Here is a 26,393-nt window from a genome sequence, read left to right as displayed (position 1 = left end):
CAAGCACGTGTACAGTAAAGATAAGAAACATACTACACAATGCATAGCAATTAATGTACACATTAATCATGAAACACCCCATCTAGCAACAGCTGAACAGTGGACAATAACACCAAAATCATCCCCACTAGGGGTGTAAACACAAGTCACACAGCACCAGACATGCCACAGATATGACAGTCCAAAGCCCTTGTGTAAAAGTTTGTGACACCGAACCATCCTTGCGAGCCCATGGATAAGGGAGGCAGGAGTGGCATATGTGAGTCAAGGACCCCAAGCAGCAAACCCATACACAAGACAAGCCTGAAGGGCCCAGCTGGAACAGACAGTGGATGCCTTCAAAAGCCACAAAGCACCGCACTGTCACATGAAAGCACAATAGACAAGCAATTTTAAACTATATTAACTAATTACACTAACTATGGAAAACCTACATTACCTAATTAAACTAACTATCAAACAGAAACTTAACTAACTAAACTAAAAGAAAAATCAAAAATGGCCACATACGACCCGGGGGGGAGGGGAGGCACCCAGGGAGGGGAGGTACAGGGTGCTGCTCAACATCCACATGCGATGATGCTGAGCCAAAAAAAAAACCTCCATGGGCTCAACGCCTCCACAGCCCGACCTAAGTGGGAGATAGATGGTCGTCCGAGTCTGGCTCATCCTGTAAAGGAGGACATGGCACAGTAGCCTGGCCACGCCTAGCCGCAGCTTGCCCCTCGTCGGCAGCAAGTCTGCCGGACGGGTGAGCCTGGTTCTGTGTGGCGATGTGACGTAGGTCTGCATGCAGAACCTCACGTGATACACGTGCTTCCTCTTGCAAGGTAGCACGTGTAACACGGAGTTCCTTCTGCAAGGCCTGGCTGGACAACCGCTGCACCTCCCGGCAAGCCTGTAGCTCAGCCGAGATGGTACGCTCAAGCTGTGCAAACCTCTCCTCTGCCTGCTGCCTCTGGGACATCATAAGGACACCCAGAGTGGATCTGAGGGAAGCATACTCCTCCCTCAGGGCATCCATGTGCGCCTCTGCGTGAGCAGCAATTGCTTGATGCAGAGACGACATTTCAGCCTGGCGTGCCCTGTCTGAGGCCGCCATGCCAAGCCTGAGCGAGCGGGCCGTGGACCGTGCCGCCTGCTGCTGGAGAAGCACCTGCCTAGCAGGGGGTAGCACAGATCGGGCCACACGCTCCATGCTCTCAGCGATGTTCTCCATTGCTGCCCCCTGCCGTTCTGAATTGGCAGTCATGTCTTGCTCCCACTCAGTATACTGCGGTTGCGCGCGGCGACCGCGTTGCCAGGCTTGACCCCTGCGGGACCCAAGGACCGGGAGTCCTCGCTGTGTTGGCACCGCCCGCGGCTGCACGACTACATGCCCCCGTCGACGTGATGTCCCAGGCACATCAGTGACTGGTGTGGAGGGTGACCCTGCGTCCCGATCCACCACGGGCGGAGGAACCAAGACTGTCTGATCCCTCAGTGCAGGGGTCGCAGACAGAGGAGTGTCCACATCAGAATCACTCACCCCTGACACATGGACTTGATGCTCATCCAACTCAACATAGACGTCAGAGTCGTCATGAAGGCTGGACTCATAGGCAGCCAGAGACAAGATGGACTGTAGCACTTGGGGGTTTTCGTGGCCTACCACCCCACGACCCCCACTAGTGCCGGGTTGATGTAGTGGTAACAACCCTGTGTCTGGCATGACAACACCATCCTACGCCTCCATTGCGTCATCACCTGAAAAATAGAGAGAAAAAAGGTCACTACACATGTCAGAAGCACACAACACACACACACACAATGACAGCAAACGCATCAGGCAGACATGTGACACACAACATATAACCTGGCATGCATGCTGGGTCAACTGGTGGCAGTTTACATGGAAGTGGGTCTATGCAGTGCAGAAAATGTGTATGCCACTCACTACCTACATGTACAAGGACTCCATGGTGTGTGCCAGGAAATGTGAAGGCAGTGCAATGTCAAATTCAGATATCACGTGCATTGTGCATTCAATGTGTACCATATCTAGAAGCCAAGCACCCCTCCACCCCAGTACCAAAGCAGGGATGCCTAGCATGGTATCAAAAGGCTGACCATACACCTGTGTATTGACAGGCAGTGTTGACTGGCATCAACAGCTTAATGTGATTCAAGTGACAACACTGCAAATGATGCTGGGACAGTAAGCAGGACACATGATGAAAACTCTGGATTCCGCCCATGTGTGAAGAAGACACAACAACAGTCGGACAGAGTCATTGGCCATTGAACAGGCTGAGGCCTGTGAGCCACACAGATTGTCATACCCTAAACATGTGTGCAACGCAGGACTGAGCCACAGTTGACATGGGAAGGCTGATGAGATGGCAGGCAATGTATGCAACCAAGGACTTGTATTACAGTGATCATCCAGTCAAGGACACATAGGGGCATGCGTGCAATGCACATTGAGCATGAATGGGCACTCATGTCCCTGTGGGACATCGGACCTATGCACAGTACAAGTGAGATACCCTGCATCAAGTACTAAGGCTGTACCACACGGCATATGTTTTGCAGATTCTACGCTGGAAGTTAGCATCTACACAGGACGCATGAACAAGAAAGTATACATTGGCAAGATTGAAGAACACCAGTGCAAAGGTGGAACTGGGGTGCAGAGTGGCAGAGGAGGGGCAAGGGAGCATGCCTACATGGAGTCCCCGCATGCAGGCAGAGGAGACATGCATGACGGAAGCATTGCATTACTTACACATCAGAACCATGTACACGTCACATGTAGCGGCAATCATGCTCAACACATCCCACAAGTGAAACACACACGTCCTCAACAAACACGCATCAACACTCACTGGACTGGGCATCAAAGTCCAGCATCTCTCCCACTCCTTCGACCAATTCAGGTCGTATGAACTCCGCAACGAGTGCCCCATGCGGAGTGAGCTCTTCCTCCTCTGGTGCAGGCCCACCGCCAGTCACCAGAGTCAAGTTGTAATTAGAGGCACGCTTAGCCTTAGTGCTGCGTTTGATGTCATTCCAACGCTTTTTGCACTCTTGCGCCGTGCGCACCTCATGGCCGAATGAACTGACATGTTCCGCAACATGCTTCCAGTGGGTGTCACATTGGGCAGCCATAGTCTGACTATTGGCACCCACTAGCATGTCACGGCTGTGGCCTCGCAGGTAGTCTACGAGGAAGTCCAGTTCCTGCTTACAGAAAGGCTTCTTCCTCGACGTGCAGGTCGTGGCTGTGTGTGGGGTCCCAGCCTGTGCTGCAGGTGCAACCTTCCTCCTCTTGGACTGTGGCGCAGACCCTGGCTGGCTAATGCCGCCCTGACCAGTATGGCCAGTGGGTTCGGTGGATTGAGCCAAGGGAGTGGCAGGTGGAGGGATGACCAAAGGCCTGACTTGTGTCAGTGGCAGCTGGGTGCCCACTAATGGACCCTGTGCAGCAACATCAGCTGTGGCAGGGTCATTGACCGCAACGGTCCTGGTTGGCAGACTCACAACCGGGGTGCTGTTGGGTGCATCTGCCCCTGCACTTGCCAACACCCGGCTGTTCGGGGCAGCAGATGACATGACTGCCCCAGGGACACATGTCTTGGCCTGAGCAGCCCGGCCTGCCCCTATGGTTTCCCTCCTGGCCTGTTGGAGATCTACCAAGGGCTCCTCAAGTGCCAACGCAGCCTGTGCTGGCAGACCCCGAGCCTGGGTGGCGGTGTCCACAGCTGCACCTGCAGCTACCACTACCCTTGGGCCCGTGGCAGTCGATGGAACGGACTGGCGGGTCACACGGGCACCGGTGCCAGATGCAGAAGCTGCATCCCCCGGAACCACAGGGGGTGGTGGCATGACTGTACCGACACATGGCACAACGTTGTGCTCAAGTGGCGCACCCCTGCCTCTTCCCCCTCTGTGGCCGCCCTGGACACCCTGGAGTCCCCCCTACTCCCTGGTCACCACGGCCACGTCCCCGACCACGCCCGCCACGAGGAGGACGCCCAGCTGAGGCGCCCCTCACCTTTGGTGGCCTCCCAACCATGGCACAGATGTAGTAGTGCCGGCACAGATGGAGTGGTGCCAATGGGAGGTGTACACCACAATTGACCTGGGCAATTGGGGTAAAGGGGGTGGGAAGCAAGATGTTAACAGCCCCCCTGCAAGGCTGTATGTGACCCCGGTGATGTAGTGACGGGTCACGCAACGCTCAGGCACCCCAAAACTGCAGTAAAACCGTGCACACAACCCTGCAGCCTACGTGCGTGGATTCAACCTCCCGCAGTACGCGGTGGCACCCAGTAATACGAATAACGCGTACGCATGGGACACGCAGGCTACTATGACATCGAAAATGGGTGCGATACACAGGGGCACCCGCAGTGGGAAAAAGAGCGTGTGCGACTCACCGTCTGACTAGCGCGATGCAGAAAAACACGCGTAGCCAATACCCCCGCCAAAAGAAGAGATACGTCCTTGATAGCTGTGAAGTTGTGATGGCGCGCGAAACAGGAAGCAGCAACACACGTCGGTCTCCACGAAAGGCACGTACAGCGAACTGCTGGGCCCGCTCACCTTTAACCCGTGCTGAGGGAAACGCGTGCGTCACGTCACTTACGCGCATGGGCCCTTTCCTCGTATTACACGCGGACGTGCAGTTTTTCACGCGCGCTGAAATGCCCATGCACGCCTGTGCGCGTCACGTCACAGGGGCCCTTGCGCTTGAGGGGCCTTCTGTCCAATGAAATTGCGCATGCGTGCAGACGCGCTTACGCGCTAAGGGCCTTTCCTCGAATTACATGCTGACGTGCAGAATTTTCACATGCCAAATCACTCCGTATCAAGCTGGCCACGCGTAAGCACACGGAAGACCACGCTCCTGCCCAGAAGGCCGAATTACTGCCCCCCAGAGCCCCGAGCACGCTCTCACCTGCCATCTGCTGCTGCCTGACTGCCTGCTGCCCACGTGCCCTGCCATTTGCTGCCTGCACATCAGCCAGGGGTGCTGTTGCTGTGACCACCCCTGCTGGAACCGAAGACTCCCGACTGGGATTCCATCGCTCCACAGCCCAGCCCCAGGACCCAGTTACCCACCCACTCCTGCCTCTGGGGTTGTCATGTCAGGCACTGCAACATCTGGCACCACTGACAACCCCCGGCCAGAGAGGCAGAGGGGCACCAGCTTCAGTGCCAGGGAAGTTGGTGTCCTGGTGGAGCAAGTCCTGGGGCAGTATGATGCCCTCTTTGGAAGTTCCCGCGCCGACAAGGAAGGACAGACTCGGATCTGGACTGACATCGTGACTGCCATCAACGCGGAGGGGGTGGCAGTCCGCGACTTCCAACATGTCAAGAAGCGCTGGGAGGACTTCAGGTCCAGGACCCTGAACAAGGCCCGGCGCCTCTTGAAGGCAGCGGATGCTAAGGGGCGCCGGGGCCACTTGTCGGAAGATCAGATGAGGGTCCTGGAACGCATATCCCCAGCGCTCCACGTCCAGGTCCTTGAGAGGCAGACCCGTCTGGAGTCCAGCGGTAAGTGTACATGCATCATGATTGTGAGCTGTGCGTGTGGTGATGTTTCAGTAGTGTGCAGGTTGCACATCTGTTTGTATGGGGTCGAGTATGGGTCGGGGTGTACAGGGCCGTGAGGCTAACACATGCGAGGGCTGTAATGTGTGAGACATGGATGGTGCTTGTGTGTGTAGGCTTGCATGCCAAATGCAGTTGTGTGGGCACACATGTTTGTATGAATGTGTATGTAAGTAGACATGTTCGTGATGTCACCCATGTATGTTGTTTTCGGCTGCATGTATCAGCACTGTGTACATGTGCATTTGTGTGTATTTGACAAGGGTGCAACAGTGATGCAACATGGATGCATGTGACAGTGGGATGTGGAAGCCTGATTGGCAGATGTGACATGGATGCCCATCTCAACACTGCGACACTTGGCAGAGGTGTACACATGCATGCAAGTGTGGTGGTGTGTGTACATGTGTAGTGCACTTCCTGTGTTGCATGTGATGTCTGGCTCAGCTTTGCCTGCTCATGCTGTTGTATGTGTATGGATGGTGCTGGCAGTTGCGATATGGCTGTGGTATGGCTCATGTGTGCGAGTTGAAATGACATGTGTGTTGGGGATTGTGATGGCATGTCTGAGGTTTGCCAATGCCACTCATGTACAACTGTCATGTGTGTATGTGTCCATTGTACAGTGCCCTGATGCCTGTGTTTTATTTCTCCCTGTCTGCAGCGTCAACTGATGAAGAGGGCGGAGAAGGTGCTGTGGAGCACAGCGGCGGGGATCCCACCGCCAGCCGGAGACGCAAGGCCCGGCTCCCCTCCCATGTCATCTCGTCGGGGAGTTAGGAGTCCGGTGCCGCGTCCCAGGCCGCAGCTGCCGGGGGGAGGTCCAAGAGGAGGAGGTTGGAGTTGGACTCCTCGGCCGCAGAAGGGGCCGCTGGGACCCCACAGGGCCCAACGGGGGAAGATGGCACAGAGTCATCCAGGTTGGTGGGGGGTTTGGTGGAGGAGGAGGCCGTGCAAGCAACAGAGACTGGGTCTGGAGGTGGGGATCCCACTGGTGCTAGTGGTGCAGTGCAGGACCAGGGACAGGAGGCAGCACAGGCCGCCTCGGAGGTGCCTGTGTGCAATCCTGTCCCTGATCCTGTCCCTGCATCATCTTGCACCAGCAGGGATGCCTACTTCCAGACCCGTTTTCAGGCAGGGGATGAGCTAACGACAACTGGCCTTCCTCTGCCTGCGGACGTGGCTATCCGGGCCCTTGTTGAGCCTGTCCTGACTGGTGTGGCGTTGCGTCAACGGGCCACGCGAGGTGACCTGCAGTCTTTTCATGAGGAGACTGCACGTCATCTCGAATGGCTCGTTGACCGCGTCGGCCTACTGGGACAGGTCACCCAGGCCGGATTCCTCCGTTTGATGGGGCTTGCTACGACCCCCTCCTCAACTGAACCCCCAATGCGCCAGTCGTCCTCCGTGCCATCTTCCCACCCATCAGTCACCTGGGTGCCCTGTGGAGCTGCCTCTGACGGTGCGGCCAGGCTGGTGGAGGAGGCATCCCTGCCACAGTCGGGAGTCGGACGTCCAGCAGGGGTGGCCACATCAACGACTGCACCCCAGCCAGTGGAGGACGTGCAGGCAGCAGGAGGCAGTGCACGGGCAGAGGCACAGCAGCAGCAGCAACGTGGTGGGAGCCATGAAGGCTCGGGGCCTTCAACATCGGAGGGGCAGGCATCGGCCGGAGGGCAGGAGGACCCAGGACAGAGAGTGTCTTCCGTGTGTCAGTGGTTGGGCCACGCCATAGATGCGGAGCGGCAGCGGGCAGAAGAGGCACGGCTCACAATGGTCAGGGCGGAGAACTCCATGCGGAGGGCCCTGAGGCGGGCCGAATGCCTCGAGGCAATCCGCAGGGGGTTGGAGGTGGACACGTCGACGGCCCTGCGGACCCTCGGGGCCATGGAGGAGGACCGCCTCCGGGACATTGAGCAGGAGTTTGATGATGCCCTGGCCCGGGACATCCAAAAGTGAGCCATCAGACTAGCCCGCTGCCCTTGTACATAGTTATGTAGTTAGTGTTAGGTTTCCTTTGTTTTGAATTTATTTTGGACCTTTTGGACAATGGGCCACATTTTTGTATATAGTTTTTTTTTATTAGTTAGTGTTGTTAGATAGGTTTCATTTCTTTTGTTGGGATAATGGACCCTGGCTTGTTCGTCTGTACATAGTTCACTGTTGGATTTTCTTTTTCTTTCTCAATTTACCCGTGGAGCAATGGCTTTCAATTATAATTTTCCATTGGATTTTCTTTTGTGGACTGTGTACATTCCCATTTCTGTTTCTTTATTTTTGATTCAATTTATGTTTCCTTTAATACATATTTTTTGATCGAACTTCAATGTGTAGTATCATCTCATTGGTTTAATGCATATCATGATATGGGTTTTGAGATTCACTGACAACCATTGGGTGTATGTGAGGGACATGTGTTTGTTTCCAAACTTGCAATTGGTGGTCTGTCATGTTATTGCCATTTTTGAGTGGGTGGATGCAATACTCGGGTGGGTGTTTTGCATTTGGAGGCTGACCATAGGGACCAGGGATCTAGATTGTGATGACATGTTGGCTGGGGAACATGAGTTGGACATGGGTGGGGGCCTGCTGGCAGGTGCCCCACAGTCCTGGGGGGTGGGGGTAATAGGGGACAGGAGTGGGGGCTTGCTGGCAGGTGCCCCACAGTGTTGGGGGGTGGGGGTGCAGGGGAACATGAGTTGGGCATGGGTGGGGGCCTGCTGGCAGGTGCCCCACAGTGCTGGGGGGTGGGGGTGATAGGGGACATGGGTGGGGGCCTGCTGGCAGGTGCCCCACAGTCCTGGGGGGTGGGGGTGATAGGGGCCTGCTGGCAGGTGCCCCACAGTGCTGGGGGGTGGGGGTGATAGGGGACAGGAGTGGGGGCCTGCTGGCAGGTGCCCCACAGTGCTGGGAGGTGGAGGTGATAGGGGACAGGAGTGGGGGCCTGCTGGCAGGTGCCCCACAGTGCTGGGGGGTGGGGGTGATAGGGGAACATGAGTTGGACATGGGTGGGGGCCTGCTGGCAGGTGCCCCACAGTGCTGGGGGGTGGGGGTGATAGGGGAACATGAGTTGGACAGGAGTGGGGGTCTGCTGGCAGGTGCCCCACAGTGCTGGGGGGTGGGGGTGATAGGGGACAGGAGTGGGGGCCTGCTGGCAGGTGCCCCACAGTGCTGGGGGGTGGGGTACAGGGGAACACGAGTTGGACATGGGTGGGGGCCTGCTGGCAGGTGCCCCACAGTCCTGGGGGGTGGGGGTGATAGGGGAACATGAGTTGGACATGGGTGGGGGCCTGCTGGCAGGTGCCCCACAGTGCTGGGGGGTGGGGGTGATAGGGGACAGGAGTGGGGGCCTGCTGGCAGGTGCCCCACAGTGCTGGGGGGTGGGGGTGCAGGGGAACATGAGTTGGACATGGGTGGGGGCCTGCTGGCAGGTGCCCCACAGTGCTGGGGGGTGGGGGTGATAGGGGAACATGAGTTGGACATGGGTGGGGGCATGCTGGCAGGTGCCCCACAGTGCTGGAGGGTGGGGGTGATAGGGGAACATGAGTTGGACATGGGTGGGGGCCTGCTGGCAGGTGCCCCACAGTGCTGGGGGGTGGGGGGATAGGGGACAGGAGTGGGGGCCTGGTGGAGGCTGCCCCTGCACTGCTGGGGGGTGGGGGTGCAGGGGAACATGAGTTGGACATGGGTGGGGGCCTGGTGGAGGCTGCCCCTGGTGGCTGGGGCTGCAGGGGGACATGCGTTGGTGGGCAATAGTGCAAGTTGACATGTGGGTTGGCTGGGGGGCATGGCCATGGTGGATGGGGTGCCTGCAGGACATTTGCAGGGTAGGCCCCTGTGGTGTGGGCCACCTGCAGGGGCCGTGGAGGGTGTAGAGGGAACACCTGGGAGGACCCACACGTGCAATTCACGTGTGGTGCTCCCCGCGCACCCCTGTAATACACGTACCCTGCTGATTTTGCGTGTGAAACTTCCCGCGCACCCCAGGATACACATACCCAGGACATTTGCGTGTGAAACTTCCCACGCACCCCGAAATACACGTAGCCAGGACATTCGCGTGTGGAACTTCCCGCGCACCCCTGATATACATGTACCCTGCTGATATCGCGTGTGGAACTTCCAGCGCACCCCGAAATACACTTAGCCAGGACATTCGCATGTGGAACTTCCCGCGCACCCCTGATATACATGTACCCTGCTGATATCGCGTGTGGAACTTCCCGCGCACCCCGAAATACACGTAGCCAGGACATTCGCGTGTGGAACTTCAAGCGCACCCCTGAAATACACGTACCCAGCTGAAATGACGTGAGGTACTTCCCGCGCACCCCAGTGATACACGTAGCCCGCTTGCCGTGCTGGTACAGGGTTAGCGCAGCCCTTTGCGCTGGATTGGGGATTTTGATGGATTTTCCCTGCGCGAGAGGCGTTCTTGGGGGCGTAACTGGCGCTGCTGCAGGGTCGCTGCACCACTGTGCGCCACGGCTGGTTTTGGTAGCTGGAATCCATGAATACGCTGTGTGCGGAAATGCGTTTTGGCGCACGCGGCTGGCGCAGGGATTCGCACGCGCACACTGTGCGCCAGCCGCGTGCGCCACTTGTGCGCTAAATTCTATGAATTACCCCCTAAATCTTTGTTCCCTGTTTTAACTCTAATAGTTCTCCATCAACTTCTTGAGATAATTGGCGTCCGTCAAACATCTTTTTAAATTGTAACTTGAAGGCTAAAAAGTTCTTTAGTATAGGATTCTCTTGACCAACTAATAATACTGACCAAGTTGCCGCCTCACCAGTAAGGTAAGACAGCATAAAAGCTATTTTAGCAGCATCTGTATTAAAAGCTTCAGGCCTACAAAGGAAATGAAGTTCACACTGTGTAAGGAAAATTTGGCATTTCTTGGCATCTCCCCCAAAACGTTCTGGAGGTGCTAAGGGGACTGGACCTATAGGTATATTCAAACTTCCCCTACTTCTTCCCTGAGAACTCGTTCCTTCACCCAAATCCTCTCTAATTAACACTGGTAATTCTCTACTAGTATTCTCTGAATCTCTTGACTCCAAAGAAATTTCCTCATCCTTACGGGTAACCTTAGAGTTTAACTCTTCAAACTTGACTTGTAATTCCTGGTTTTCTTTTCGCACTGCCCTCATTTCCTCCCTTAACTCTGAAAACATGTCCCTAATGGAACTTGCTAGTGCTTCTGTGGGATCCATATCAGCTCAGGTGGAAAAAATGATCGTGGGCCTTTCATCCTGTCAGGGTCTGGCTTGACTGAATTCCACAGGAGCTGATGCTGGCCCCACAGACCCTCACCAGGAGTTCATCTCTCAACCCTTAAGTATAAGCTGATCTGAAAACCCCAAGAAAGGGAAAGGGGAATTTGGAGAAAATAACAACGGAGACACTGCAGCCCTGCAACCTTCTAGTAGGCTCTGGTATCTTTAGTAAACAAATACACTTGGTTACTTATATGATAATATAAACTTCCTTTCTAAAATTATTCTAAACAAACTTTACACTCTTTACCTCTTAAACCTCAGTAAAAGACTTAGAGGCTAATTATCTGTGTGGAATATCTTGTAAAATAATATCTTGCTTAGTGCATATATTTCAAGCCACTCAAGTCTCTTTAGAATCCTAAAGGGATGACCATTGCAAACACCTTACAGACTTAAATATTCTTCTTGCTTTAAAGTTCTTTTCACGCTATGTAGTTTTTAATGCTTTTATAAAATGCAGTCTTTTTCTGAAGTATTGAATTCCATTTGCATAAGTTACATTAAATAGATACTCTTTAACTTTCTGGAATGCTGCTTTCCTTCTGCGTGTGAATTGTTTCCTTATTTCCACATAAAAACGTATAGTTTCTTTCTTGATAAGCGTATGCGTTAAACACGTGAAATCAGAAGATGTGAAGAATTGTCCTCGCGTTTAAAATAGACACGCGCATCTTAACAAAATACGCACGTGTGAAAAAATACGTAAACGCGATAAAAAATAACACACGCTAGTTAAAATGGACTTGCGCTCTATCGCTACCAAACACACGCGGAGAAACAAAACGTAATTCACGTAAAATAGTTCACGCGTTAAAAACAACTCGCGCTTAATTAAAATGGACTCGCGCTCTATCGCAACCCAACACTCGCTTTCTTATGAAACGTCTCTCACGTTAAAAATGTACACGCGCTAAAATTCACTCGCGCAATTCATTTGGGCACGTGCTCTATCGCTCTGAATACCCGCGCGCTTCCAAAAACACGTAAACGACGACACGCGAACTCGCGCACACATTAAACAGTCTTGAAGTACATTACACGCAGTTTATAACTTTAAACTTCAACGCACAATCTTCAAACTTGTTTCCTTATAGTAATTTAACTGTAAATGTCTCTTTTCTCAATTAATTTTGAAACTTGTTAACTCTTTAAGTTTTCTTATAAAAGAAAATGAAAGTTCACTGTGAAAATCTTAAAATCTTTAAAAGAACGATCCCACCTGATGTCTTCTTGTTCATACAGGATCAGCAAACGATATTCTTACTACTTTGGTAAATTTTCTGAACTCTGAAAGGGCCTTACTTAAGGAGCTTAACTAATGTACAACCAGCCACTGAATTTCTATGGATGAAAGGCAGTTTAGAATCTTGCTCACCTCCCAAGAATCAAACCCATTGTCCTTTCCACCAATCAGGCAAACCAAACATATCATTGTTCCTTTAACCAATCAGACTAAGTTTCTTTCTCTCCATCTTGACTTGGGCAAGCACAATGTTAATTCTATGTACAAACTCTTCCTGTTACTCTTCCTGTTACTAACCCAGCCAGTTCCTGTTACTCTTCCTGTTACTAACCCAGCCAGTTCTGACACTACTCAATAAGGCTGCCCGCATTCATCCAGCAATCAGTTGCACCATCAGTATGCCACCCATAATTATCTGGTAGCTATTTGTACTTTAAACATGGCTGCAGTGGTTATCTGGCAGACATTTTAACTACACAAGTGGTCAGTTCAGGTCGTACTCAAACAAAACTATAATCTCAAAATGGCCACCTGATTCTCATGTTTTCGTCAATTGGTGGAGTTAAAGAAAGGCAGAGATTCCATAAACTATGGGTAAGTTCAGTAAGGTGTAGAGTAGGCCCGTTTCACAAAATATCTTTAGTCTTTAAATCCATGTTTATGCGTGAGACTATTTTTGTCTTCCTCACCTAGGGTAGCAAACATTCCTTCCATGAAAAAAGTACAAACGAACTCCTGCATAACTATATTATTCTACAACTATCACAGGTGTCTCTACTGCTTTTGATACGGACAGTATATATCCGCATCTGCTCTGCTTTTCAGGAGCTATGCATGCCGAGTACATAGGCATATTTCCACCTTCCCACAGAACAGGTTACTTGACAATGTTCGTTTTCGGTAGAGGAACCTGCAGACCTTTTTTGAATTACCTGTGATAATCGTTTATTCTATAAATTGGCAATTGGCAACCACATTACCTCAAGTTAATTTATATTTATATTTTAATATGTCCTTGTATATTTCGTACCTGCTCAAAAAGAGAACTAAAATGGTGCTGCAAGATCTAAGAATTGTGGAACATTGCACTGCAAAAGGGACTTGACCATATGGACTACCCCTAATAAGGTCAAAAGACTAAATGTGATGTCTGAAAGTGTCCTGAAATGTACTCCCTGTCATTAGTGCATTTGGTGGGCGGGGGGGGGGGGGTGGAAGGGTGTGTCTTTTCAGAGAATACACATTTATGAGTGATCCCATGCTATTGTTTCAGGAAATACAAGTTGTACTGCCTATTTTTATCTCTTGCTTTTCCTTCGTTATACTATCTATGCTTTTTTCTTTCTCCATCTGCTGTGCCAAATATCCATCCACATTCCAAGTAGATTCACTTTATCATCTTCTCGGTTTCTTTTATTATGTTATAACTTGTGTTACTTGTCCTAATTTTGTCTAAAGGTATGTAGCCTGTGCTTCGACTGATGAAGAACATAATCTGACTGCCTTTCAGTACCGTGGAAAGATTTATTATCGTGCATGCCAGGTGATTCCTTCAGGTGCTGAACTCCTTGTGTGGATTGGGGAGGAGTATGCCAGAACTCTTGGCTTAAAATTGGGTAAGAGCAGTGTTTGAAATGAGAACATGGCTGCACCTGCATCTGACATGTCCAAACTGTATTAATTTCATGGTGCTGCTACCATAAAGGCTGTTTAAAAACGATACAGTGAATGTTTTTCTTTTCTTGTTTAAAAATTGTTACGAGAACACATCCTTTTTATGCATTTATTTTCTCTTTACAAGAGTGTGTTTCTTCATCTAAATTCCTTGGCAGACACAGAGTTGCGTACTATGTTTCTCAATCTGTACTTTAGTTTCAGCAGCAAAATAATATCAGTACATAAGCTATATTCCAAGAAATCCTGGACTATATAGTAGTTAGATTTATTTGAAACAATAGGTTTGTCTTTGGGTCACATGCATTGGTGGGCCAATCTGGTAGATAGTAGTCCCTGATGAACTTATTTCCTAACTAAGATCGCTCCTCTTTGCTACTTTCTTCCAGATAATTCGGATTTTACCTTCTGCTCAATAACTGTATGTTTTCATATGGGAATAGTATTAGATCCTCATCAATGAATTGCGCCACAATATAAGTGGAGTTTGAAAAATATTTATTTTTAGCGAAACAGTTACTGCTCCCTTAGGAGAGGCCCTCTGATGACATGTGTTTCGGCACACCTAGTGCCTTTTTCAAATCAAGGGCATTGCTTGCTTCATACTTTTCAATTAATTCAACATATTGGTTGTGACATATCAATATGAGTTCAAAATAAGACAGAAAAATAGGAGTGGTGTAGGGGAGGATTGTTAAGGTTTAAAATGCATTAAAATGAACAAAACATAAAACAAAACATAAAAAGAAAAGGACAAAAAAAAAACAGCATAAGATCATTGTTTGGTTCTTGCTGTATCATTCATACAATAGCGTTTAGAATATGTATATTCGCCTCTGCCCAAATAGGTTGTCTTATCATAGCTGAGTGCCTAAATTACGCAGTCTAGGGCATTGCATTAAGTCCAGAACAATTCTTACAATGAAATATTTTTTTTCGGAGTCTGAGCATCCATGTTATATGTGCTATTCTCCAAAACCACTAGATCCCCATTCGGTTTAAATGAGCTTCAAACAAAAGTGTTGCCAAAGTGGTCTTATCTTGTAGTTCACCAATTTGCCATATTATTTCACCAGTTCAAACCATAGTTCTTCAAAAAATACTTTTGTCTTACCTAACATGTAATAACCAGTTTGCCATATTGTTTGACTAATTCAAATAATACCTTTGTCATACCTAATGTGATAGTCACTCTCATGTTTGCCTCACGTATTATGGGTTAATCCCACCTGAAATGGAATGCGCCTTGTCGTCGTTGTGAAAAAAGTTGTACCGACAATGGATTTGCTTTATTTTGTTTCATGAGGGCTGCTAAACATGCCCAGAACTATATTTACAAATGAATGCGCGGAGCTTCTGTCTATAAGATCTCACAATGAGTTACTGTGTCTCGTAATTTTGCCTCGTTCTGTTACTGGTACACGTTCCTATATATGTCGCGTGCACATTAATTATAATGCCTGGTCTGAATTATATTTATAAACTTTGACTCAGCATAGATTTCCATTATTGCTTTGTTAAATGGAGCCGGCTTACCAGTCGAACATTCGGTCCGTAAGCCAAACTGTGTCACAATTGTTTACTTCGGTTGCCATGGTACCCCGGCAGAGCCGTTTTCGCTTTCCATGGTCCGTTCTTGCCGGCCGCCATATTTTGGGAACTAGCACATCTAAGTACATTATCTCTAATATTCCCAGCCTCATTTGCTCATGCATCACGTGTGGGGAAGGTGCCTGTGGACCTTGAAAATGAACCACTAAATAAAAGTGAAAATTACCCCACGTTCTTGATTACATAATTTACTGTTCAACCCGGATAGTACTGATTTAGCATTAGATTGATTACAGATACATTATAATTTGCAGTTACGTGCTAAGTGGAAAAACCAACTGACCTTACCTTATATATGATATATGAATGTTACTTCTGTCTCTTAAATATACTATTTAAGCCCGTTTTTCAGCCATATTTATTTATTTATTTTCACATATTTTTATTGGCATTTTCCTGCATTGCTGAGCGGTTATGTCTCATTCTTCTAATGTTGATGATCTTAAAACCACATGTATGCCCCAAAACAAAACCATGTTGTCTCTCTAGTTGTTGCCTTTCTATTTGGACTTGTACCATTTTTGTGTTAATTGGAATGTCATTAATTGACCCTAATGTGACCGGGTTCCTGTTCTTTTTTTTTTTGATAAGACATTTTTTATTTTCAATTAGTCATAACATAGTCAAAACAACCAAAACCAAGGAACAAAAGAAAAAGAGGCAACGACATCAATTGAGGCCGACACAGCTCATTAAGCAGTATTAACGATAATAAGTCACAGGTCACCATTCTTACGGGACAGAGCCACAATACACAATGTAAAAGTTCTGGTTAGCGTCCCCAGGGCAATTTCTCCCAAACCCTTTCAATGTCTTTCAATGTCTTTCAGGGCCCTCCTTCCTCCCATGCCGCCCAAATTTTAGAAGCCTTGTTAGGACAGCCCCTTGCATTGTATATCCGTCTTTCGAGCATTGCACATGTGTCCATGTCCAGCGTCCACTGCTCCATTGTCGGAGGTTCCGGTACACCCCATTTCTGTGCAATGTTTCGCTTCATTAGGGCAGTCGCCGTGTGCAGCAACAGTTCCTCCCATTTATTCAGTTCGTGCTCCCCTGGGACTCCCAGGAGCAGGACCCTCGGGTCATAATCAATTGTTTTAGAAAGTATCCGGGCCAGCTCCCGACAACAGGCCTCCCAAAAAGTTTGGATGCGGGGGCAGGACCACAGAGTGTGGAAGAAGGTCCCTTCCTCGCCCCCACACCTGAGACAGTTCGGATTCAGTGCTTTCTTCCACCCAAACAGTGCCGTCCTAGGATAGTACACTCTGTGCAGTACTTTAAGTTGCACCAGTCTGAGTCTTGAGGAGATGGCAGTTTCCCGCGGGTACATTAATACCCGTATCCAGTCCTCGGGGTCAATATCCCCTACATCTGTTTCCCACTTGGTTTTTAGACTGGTCAATTCAGGGGTTGCGAAGGATGTGATGGCATTATAAAGGATGGATGTGCATTTGGAGGGGATAAGTTCGGGGAAAATGTTGCGTTCTATAGGTGAATATTCCGGGGTGTCATCTTCTATCGCTATGTGGACTCTTAGGGCGTGGGACATTTGCAAGTGATGATATCTTTCAGTGTCCGGGAGTCGAAACCTGTGTTGTAGGTCCGCAAACGGCGCAAGATTCCCGTCTTTCAGGACATCCCCCACCTTATGGATCCCCGCTCTCACCCAGGATGGCCAAGGTTCAAACCTTGCAATTTCTCTCAAGTTGGCATTACGCCATAGGGGCTGCGCCGCTGATATCTTGTTTCCCCAACCCACAAATTTATGTGCATTCTTCCAGATGGTGGTAATATGTGCTCTTGTAGTTGATGGGGATGGTCTGAGGGGGGCTTGGTATAGTAGCTGTATTGGGTCGGTGTCGTGCATGGGAGCCACTTCGGCTTTGATATGGGGTAGTTCCCGGTCCCCGTGTAGTAGGTCATTGATCACCGCAAGTTGTGAGGCCCAGTAGTAGGTTTGAAGGCGGGGCACTCCGATCCCACCCTCCCATACTGACCTCTGGAGTGTGGCCAGTGCTATGCGCGCCTGCCCTCCACCCCACAAGAGTTGCCTAAGGAGGGTTTCCGCCCGGTCAAATTCAGCCCCCGGGATCTGCAGAGGGGCATTTTGAAGGGCGTAGAGGAATCGCGGGAGGGCCAGCATCTTGAAGAGAGCGGCTCTACCCATGAGGGTCAGGGGGAGAAGCTTCCAATGTTGTACGTCGTTAGAGAATCGGTCCAAGATTGGTTGAAGATTATGCTTGCTATAACTGGTCAGGTCCGTCGTTATCCAGATCCCGAGATATCGGAAACCAGATTGTTCTATTCGGTATGGGCATTCCCTCGGGTCGGGCTGTCCCCTTCCCTTCACCGCGAAGAAAACAGATTTCTTCCAGTTGATCCTTAGACCGCTGAATTCCCCATATAGGACAAGAATCTGGGTCACTATGGGGCAAGTTTGGGTGGGGTCTCCCAGGTATATCAGGAGGTCGTCAGCGTAAAGGGAGATCCGATCCTCGTGGCCCTCCGGCCATCTAAATCCCACCCAGGATGTGCTTTGGCGAAGCCAAATGGCCAATGGCTCTATCGCCAGAGCGAAAAGGAGGGGGGAGAGGGGGCATCCCTGCCGTGTGCCCCTGCCCAGTCGGAAGGAGCGAGACGTCCACCCATTCACCTTGACTTCCGCCCAGATGTTCGTGTATAGTAGCTTCACCCACCCCAGGAACCCCTCCCCAAAGCCCATCCGTGCCATGATCTCCCAGAGGCCATCCCATCGAACCGAGTCGAAGGCCTTCTCGAAGTCGATTGCCAGGAGGGCAAGCGAAGTGTCAACGATAGGGGCCCTCTCCAACGCCAAGTGAAGTCGGCGTAAGTTCATTCTGGTCGATTTGTGTGGCATAAAGCCGCATTGGTCCGGGTGTATTAATGTATCAACCACCAGTTGTAACCTATTGGCCAGGACCTTGGCAAGGACTTTGGCTTCGCCATTGATCAGCGAGATCGGTCTGTAGGAGGCACACTGCTCCTGGGGTTTGTCAGGTTTAGGGATGACGACGATGGTAGCTTTACATAGATCCTGCGGGAGAGCGCCTTGTTCCCGGGCCGTAAGTAGCATTTTATGGAGGGAGGATGTTATGTTGGTTCCCCCCAACTTCTGCCAAGTTTCAATTGGGAACCCGTTCGGGCCCGGTGTTTTCCCGGTCTGCAATTGAGCTAGTGCTTCAGCCACCTCAGTCTCTAAGAGGGCGGAGTCCAAGCACGCCTTTTGTTGCACAGAGAGAGTTGGGAATATTATGCCGTTTAGGAGGGTTGGGTCCAACCGCGAGGTCGGGGCCCGGTAGAGCGCTTCATAATATTGGGCAAAGGCTTCAGCTATCTCCGCGTCCGATTCGAACCTCTCACCCTGTGGAGTGACAATCTCACGAACACACCGTTGACCCTCGTCCCTCTTCTCCAACCAAGCCAGCAACCGACCAGCCTTGTCTCCATGCTCGTAGATTCTGGCTCTGGAGTCCCAATGGGCTTGTTTCGCATTGTCTAATGAAAGATTACGGAGCCGTTCAGTGGCACGTTTAAGGGAGAGTTGGGTCTGCAGGGATGGGCCGAGGATGTGCTCGTTCTCACATTGGGTCAGCTCATCTTCCGCTCTTGTTATGTCCCGGAGTCTCTCCCGCCTTCTATTTGCCACCCAGGAGATTAAGGCCCCCCGTAAAACGGACTTATAGGCCTCCCAGACCACCACCGGATCTTGTTCTCCATTATCGTTGATTTCGAAGTACTCGGTGGAGACTTCAGTGAGGTGGTCAACAAGTTCAGGGAAACCCAAGTAGTAAGTGTTCAATCGCCATGTCCCAGGGGGGGAAGCGCCTTGTACACGGACCTCCACGAGCAGAGGCGAATGGTCGGAAATGCCCCAGGGAAGGAAATCCGCCGAAAGTACCCTGTGGAGGTCCGTGTGTGGAACAAGAAGATAGTCGATCCTGGAGAGGGAGCCATGGGCACCGGAGTGGAAGGAGTACCCCCTAGCATCCGGGTGCAGTTCCCGCCATACATCGCCCAAGCCCAGGGCGGACACAAAGTTAGATAGTCTTGTGGGGGTGTCTGGGTTACGTTGTCTGAGATGTGTGCGGTCAGTGGAATTGCACATGACGTCGTTGAAATCTCCCCCTAGAAACAGCTTATCAGGTTGGTGTTTACCTATGAGGGCAGTTAACTCGTCCAGGAGTTCCTGCCCCAGTCCGGGCGGGGAGTATACCGAGACGAAGGCGACCCTCTCACTCCACAACGTACCAAGGACCAGTATGTAGCGACCTCGTGGGTCGTGTTCCGAGCATTGGAGGGTGAAAGGAACACGTTTGTGGATAAGTATGAGAGTGCCCCTAGACCCCATTGTATATCCCGCGTGGAAAGCAGACCTGTAGTTAGTGCGTTGGAAGTAAGAGCAATTCAGACCTGCTAGGTGTGTTTCGGATAGCAGGGCCACATCGGGGGAGTGTCTACTAAGTGTTTGTTTAATCAGGCGCCTCTTGATCGGAGAGCCCATCCCGTTTACGTTCCAGGTGAGCACCTTGAGGGATTTGGGGCGTTCAGTCGGAGTCAATTGGGGTTGTGGGGGTGCCATCCAGAGAGTGGGGTAAGTAGTTGAGCGGGTGTTTTACAGGCAAGGGGTCCCTGCCAATAGTAGTGTACTGCGGTGTGTGTCTAAAGTGTCGAAGATTGTGTTGCCTGGATCGTCTGTGGCCTCGTCCTATCTTGAGCCTCAACATATTTCGGAGCCCGCGGCGACGCGGTGCTCCTAGGGTAACAAGAAACTTATTAGAACATTCCCTTCCCTCCCCCTCCCCATACTCCACCCCAACACGAAGTACCTGTAGCCCCAACATCATAACTTTCAACACGTGTTACGTGTCAGCCTTACAAACTCTCATACACAATAAGACTAAACAGATTAGAAATTGAAAGTTGGTGGGGGGGCCCTGTTGCCTTGGCCGGTGCGGTGGAGATATGCCCCCGCAAACCGCATTATTAATAACATAGACGACTCACAGTACGGGCCTTCTGTAACAACCGTTTGGAGCGCCCCTGCACGAGGGCCCAGGCCCGTCCACAAGGAGCATTCATGTTCAGTCTCCAGCCTCCGCCTGCCGATTCGGCGAGGGTGGCCTGTCCGGGTCTCGAGGATGATCCGGCGGGGGCCTAGGATTTCTGCCCCTGTTGGGTCGGTGCGCCGACCAGTCCCCTTCAATGTGTTGTTCTGCCCATCGCCAGGCCTCCTTCGGGTCATTAAAGTGGACCGTTGTGCCCTTGTGGTATATTTTCAGCTGGGCAGGGAAGAGCAGGCCGTACTTGACTCCCATCCCTTGAAGCTGTCTTTTAAGTCTTTCGAAGGATTGCCTCGCCTTCTGGACCTCCCGCGTGTAATCGGGGAAGAAGGCGATCTTGGAGCCATTAAAGGTGGTCGTACCTTTGGTTCTTGCGAGGTGCAGCAGCGTGTCTCGGTCCCGATAATTTAGTAACCTTGCTATCACCGTGCGCGGCGAGGCTCCTGGCAGTGGTCTACCAGAGGGCATTCGGTGTGCTCTCTCTATCGAGAAGAATTTCGAAAAGGATCGTTGGTCGAAGAGGTCCATCAGCCACTGTTCCAAAAAGAGTTCCATACAGGGACCTTCGGCTTTCTCATGGATACCGAGGATTCGAATGTTGTTGCGCCTGGATCTGCCCTCCCCCTCCTCGACCCTGGCCTCCAGGCTTTTAAGTTTGGCGGAGACTCCTTGGAGTTCCTGCTGTATTGCGTGTACCCCATCCTCCGTATTGGAAATGCGCTGTTCCGCCTCGGTCGTACGTGCCGAGAGTTTCTGCAGGTCGTGTCGGAGGAGGGACACATCCAGGCTGATTCCATCCATCTTCTGCTCCATCGACGAGCGGGAGTCTGCTATGGCCGCCATGACGTCCTTTAGGGAGAGCCCAGGTGCTGGATCCACTTCTTCCGATGGTACCGGTTGGAAATCAGGAGCTTGCGAAGGAGGGATCGTATATTGGTCGATTCTGTTTTGCGTAGTGGGCCTTCTAATTTTGTCTTTCCCCATGTCCGCCGTCAGGCCCCGTATCTTGGGTACAGTCCTGTTACGCAGCAGCTCAGTCACAGTGGAAGCGCCGCCGGTGCCCTGTGAGTTTGAGCCCAGAGCCAGATAGTGAATCCGCAAAGTTGGGCATGTGGGCCCAGCCGCCGGGCGCTGGGATTTTTGCTGCGACGTGCCGGGGGTGTTTGCCAGTTCCAACAGCCCTGAAGGTGGTCACACGGGGGGAGGAGGGTGGGGTCCACGCCGGCAGGGCCGCCTACGGGTCTCCGTAGCGGCGCACCGCTCTGATATGATGGTCTGTCGTTCCCACCCGTCCTTCCTGGTCTCGCTCAGATTCCTCCAGGAGCCTCGATCCGCCTACTTTGCGGTCGCCGCTGGATGTATGGATGTATCGGTCCCCACTCAGTGCGCACCCGATGGTCCGGCGGCCATCTTGGTTCGTCGTCGAGCCGAGCTGGCGTAGTTTACTCTCGCTCCTAGTGCCAGAGCCCCTGCGAGTTACAGGCTGGAATTCGCCACAGACGTGCCCTGGGATGTCAGGCACCGGGGGGTCCTACTTTGGGGGTCACCAGATATTTCCAGGTGGTCGTTTAAACAGGATGTTAGGCAGCGGTCGCGGGAGCTCCGAAGGCACACGTCTACTGCATCGCGCAGTCGGCCACGCCCCCCCGGGTTCCTGTTCTTGTCTCTACCGGTCATGTGTGACTTATAAGTTAAGGTTGCTGAACATTCTGATTTGTAAAATAGACATTAATCACCCTATATATTTCGAATACATACATCATGTTACTGTTCCCATTACAAAAAAGAAGCCATCTCATTATCTTTGTTAAGACCAAATTCTAGAGTCCTGAATTTACAAATTAGTCCTGCTCTGTTTGGCGGAGTACATTCGCTCTGTTCCCACCCCTCCTGCCAAGGGTAACTCTTTGTAATCCAGTACATTTTATGTCCGGTTTTCTGTCCATCTGATGATCTTCTTGCCAATGGTGTGCTATTGGCAACATGGGGTTTTGGCTCCCAATTGCAGACAAATGCTCTTATTCGTGTTAGTAATTCCCTTATTGTACTTCCTATATAAATGAGTTCACACACGCATATTATTGCATGTACTACATATTCCGATCTACGGTTTATAGTCTCCTTTATCTTCATTCTTTTGCCATGCTTGTCTTGAAATGTGCTTGTACTTGCGTGAGCATATTTGCATAGTGTGCATGTTCCACATTTCCTGAAGCCTATAGCATCCGTTCTTAACCAAGTTTGTGTTGGAATGTTTCGAACTTCAGGGAGTAGAGATGGACTCAAATAGTTTCTGAGAGTCTTGGCCCTCTTGTAGATTATTGTGGGACCTTCTTCCACGAATCTGGATATGTGTGAGTCCAACTTCAAAAGGCTCAATTTTTTTTGTAGGATTTTCTTAATATTGTAATTGTCGTGACAAAATTTAGTTATAAAGAAGACCTTTTCCTGTTTCTGTCCTGATTTATCCCTTTGGATTAGGGTTTGTTCTCGTGTTAGTTTCCTCGCCTTGGCCCGGGCTTGTTTAATATGTTTCCATTGGTATCCTCTTTGTTTAAATCCCGTGTCTAACAATTCACATTCTTCTTCAAATTTAGAATGGTCTGACCAGATTCTGCATGCCCGTATACATTCTCCAGTTGGTATGTTGTGTTTGACAGGTTTGTGGTAGCAACTTGTCGTTTACAGGGTAGAGTTGACCTCTGTTTCTTTGCGGTATGTTTTAGTGAACAGTTGTTCTTTCGCTGCATAGATTGTCAGATCCAAAAAATTGATGCTGGTTTGGCTACTTTGTGCAGTAAATTCAATTTCAACTTCATTGTGATTCAATCGTCCTGTGAATTCTTCTACTTCTTGTGACGTTCCTTTCCAAATCATTATTACATCATCGATGTAACGTGCCCATAAAACAACTTTTTCTGTAAATGATTCATCTGCATACAAAACTTAGTCATTGAACATCCCGATAAAGAGGTTTCCCAAAGCAGGGGCATATTTCGTGCACATCGCCACTCCCTTTTTTTGACGATAAAAGTTGCCGTCAAACTGAAAAATATTGTGATCTAGGGTTGCCTTAAGCATTTCTTTCAGTATCGACACTTGATGATAATGTGAGGCAGAGTTTCCTTTGAGCACGTAATCTATTGTTTGTATTGCAAGTTCATGTTTGATTGACGTGTACAATGCACGTACGTCCAAGGTGGTCAATATGTAATTAGGTTGCCATTTAATTTGTTGTAGAATCTTGATTGTGTCTGTAGTATCCTTCAGATATGCTTTACATTTTGGATACTTTTGGTCGTAAGATGTTATCAATGTATTCTGACATCCTTTCGGTGGCCCATCCTATGCCACTTAGAATGGGCCATCCTTCTGGGATATGTTGAAATGGTTTGTGTACATTGGGTAAGAAAATGATCTGAACTGGTTGACTGATGTAAAGATACTTTTTTTCATCATCACTTAGGAGTCCTTTTCTGTGCCAATTAGTGATCAATTCTTGCAGTTGGTGAATTATTTCTTTTTTCGGGTTACTATGCAATTTCTCATAACATTGGGGAATTGTTAAATGTTTTTTTGCAATGGTAATGTAATCGTCTCTGTTTCCGCCTTTATCCGCTTCTTTGATAACAATACTTGTGTCTTCTTTTAGATGCTTAAGTGCTTGTTTTTATTCTCTGGTTAGGTTCCCTTTGGATATATACTTTCTGCGTTTGTCTGATAAGTTGTTGATGTCCCTTGTCACCGATTTACAAAAAGCATCAATCATATTGTCTAGTGACCGCTGCGGTGTAAATTTAGATTTAGTCTTAAATTCTATTTTTGACATACTCTATGGTACTTGTTCAAGTTTGTACGAAAGCTAAAACTCGAAAACAAATTTGAAACAAGTTTCCAGGCCTTATAATCCTCCACTTCGAACGGAGACAAGTCCATTCACAATTGAGCAAATTGAAGACAATCATTTATTGAGATCAATAGATGAACCAGAATCATTTGAAATGATTAACACATTACAGGACCTAAACGTTGCCACCACGAACATACCAACTGGAGAACTTATACGGGCACGCAGAAACTGCCCAGATCAGTCTAATTTTGAAGAAGAATGTAAATTGTTATCCACAAGAACGGATGGATAGGCTTCAGGAAATACAGAACTTGCATACTGTGCAAACATGCTCACGCAAGTACAAACACATTTCAAGACAAGCATGGCAAAAGAATGACGATAAAGGAGACCCTAAACTGTAGATCGAAATATGTAGTATACACAATAATATGCGTGTGTGAACTCATATAGGAAGTACAATAAGGGAATTATGAACACGAGTATGAGAGCATTTGTCTACAATTGGAAGCCAAAACCCCATGTTGCTGCTTCCACACCATTGGCAAGAAGAACATCAGATGGACATGTAAGGTGTTTCTCCCTTATTTAACTGTTTTCTAATATGTAAGAGTGAACTGCAACCTGTAGGAGACCTGAGCTAGGGAGTCTAACACCTCACTGCACACATGCGCCTAACAGAAGTACCCAGGGGGAAAGTCCATCCATATGAGAGACAACACCGGTGCCCCCCTGGTTAAATAAACAGACACAGCTTGGCTTAATGTAACATGCATGTACCGCTTTTCTTTATATATTTGAATTAGTCAAAACCAGTCCTTGTTACACATAGATCATTTTACATTTCTGAACTCCTTTCTGAGTCTCTATCTTGGATAATACTGTAAATTAACAATGTCCACTAGCTTCATTTCATCAACATCACAGTATCATTATTTCTCCAGCATGGGGTCTGGCATGGATTCACATGCTCATGAATAAAGAATACATAGCAGTACACACATGCACAACCACGGGAGGTGGCAAAGGCTCAACATTAAGCATAACAAGCGTTAGTGCATTTTTTCGCGTTTTTTCTCAGAAAAATTTCTCTTTTTTCGGTCAAAAGAGCCTCAAGCTCCACCGTTCCTTCATCCGATCAACAGGACCCGTGTTGGATTCGTCTACGCCCCTCAAGGGTGAAGATTTGGTCGAGCACGCTTTTGGAGGATTCCAGAAGTTTCTCAGGCCCTTCTCGAGCATGGCCCAGGAGAAGGGAAGCTCAACGCCCGGAAAGCTGTTCAGGGTCTGCCCTGGATGCCAGCTTAAGAATGTCTTTAAGGAGGACGAACACTCCCTTTGCCTTCACTGCCTACATGAGGACAAGACGCACGTGGAGAAGGACTGTGCGTTTTGCAGCAATATGTCGGAGCGGACCATGAAGGACCGCCATCAACGTCTCGCCAACTGGCTGGAAGGAAAGAGCCCGTCAGGCGAGAAGAAGAAGAAGAAGTCCGAGCTGTCTTCTAAGACCTTTGAGGGCGCCCCAGCGACGGGGGTCCAACAGAAGGCCAAGCACTGCGAGTCCGCTGGCATCGGGAGCGCCGAACGGTCGGGCTCTACGGGTGCCAGGCAGGGCACATCCTCCCCGGCTCCATCAACCACGAGCCAACGCTCTGGCTCGGGTAAGAGGAAGGCCGAGCACCCGGCGAAACTCCTGGAGAGACCCCGGTCGTGCCCTAAGGCCCCATCGGAGGGGGAGCGAGGTGGTGACCCTCCCCCCAAGGAGAAGGCGGTGAGCGCACCTAAGGTGGTGAAAGCCTTGATCCATCCGGCCAAGGCCTCTTTCGAGACAGTCGCGGCGGCCCTGGCTCAGCCTGTGGAGGCTACACCAGTGGTGGCGACCCCGGGGCCCAGAATCTCCCTGCCATCGCGGAGGGAGTCCTCTTTCATGCCCATCGACAGGACCCCCGTGAAACCTCCAACGGAGAAGAAAAAGGGGGGGCAGGAGGTCGTCGTGGACTCGGCCTCAACCTCTGAGGAGGAGCTGATCGAAGTCTTAGGCCACGGCTCT

General features: G+C 50.0%; 1 protein-coding gene across 3 annotated transcripts in view; it reads left to right on the top strand.

The window, feature by feature from the left end:
* Positions 1–26,393, top strand: part of LOC138452785 (E3 SUMO-protein ligase ZBED1-like) — a 657,632-nt gene that overhangs the window by 372,157 nt on the left and 259,082 nt on the right. For all 3 annotated transcript variants that reach the window (XM_069605131.1, XM_069605127.1, XM_069605129.1), the window contains one exon: positions 13,583–13,740. In XM_069605131.1, coding sequence (XP_069461232.1) covers positions 13,583–13,740 — 158 coding nt within the window. The remainder of the gene's footprint in view (positions 1–13,582; positions 13,741–26,393) is intronic.

Source organism: Ambystoma mexicanum, chromosome 1p (genome assembly GCF_040938575.1).
Source record: "Ambystoma mexicanum isolate Mex_15411 chromosome 1p, UKY_AmexF1_1, whole genome shotgun sequence".
Taxonomy (NCBI): Eukaryota; Metazoa; Chordata; class Amphibia; order Caudata; family Ambystomatidae; genus Ambystoma; species Ambystoma mexicanum.
Note: the sequence above shows the minus strand (reverse complement) of the source record. Positions and strands in the feature narration are given on the sequence as shown.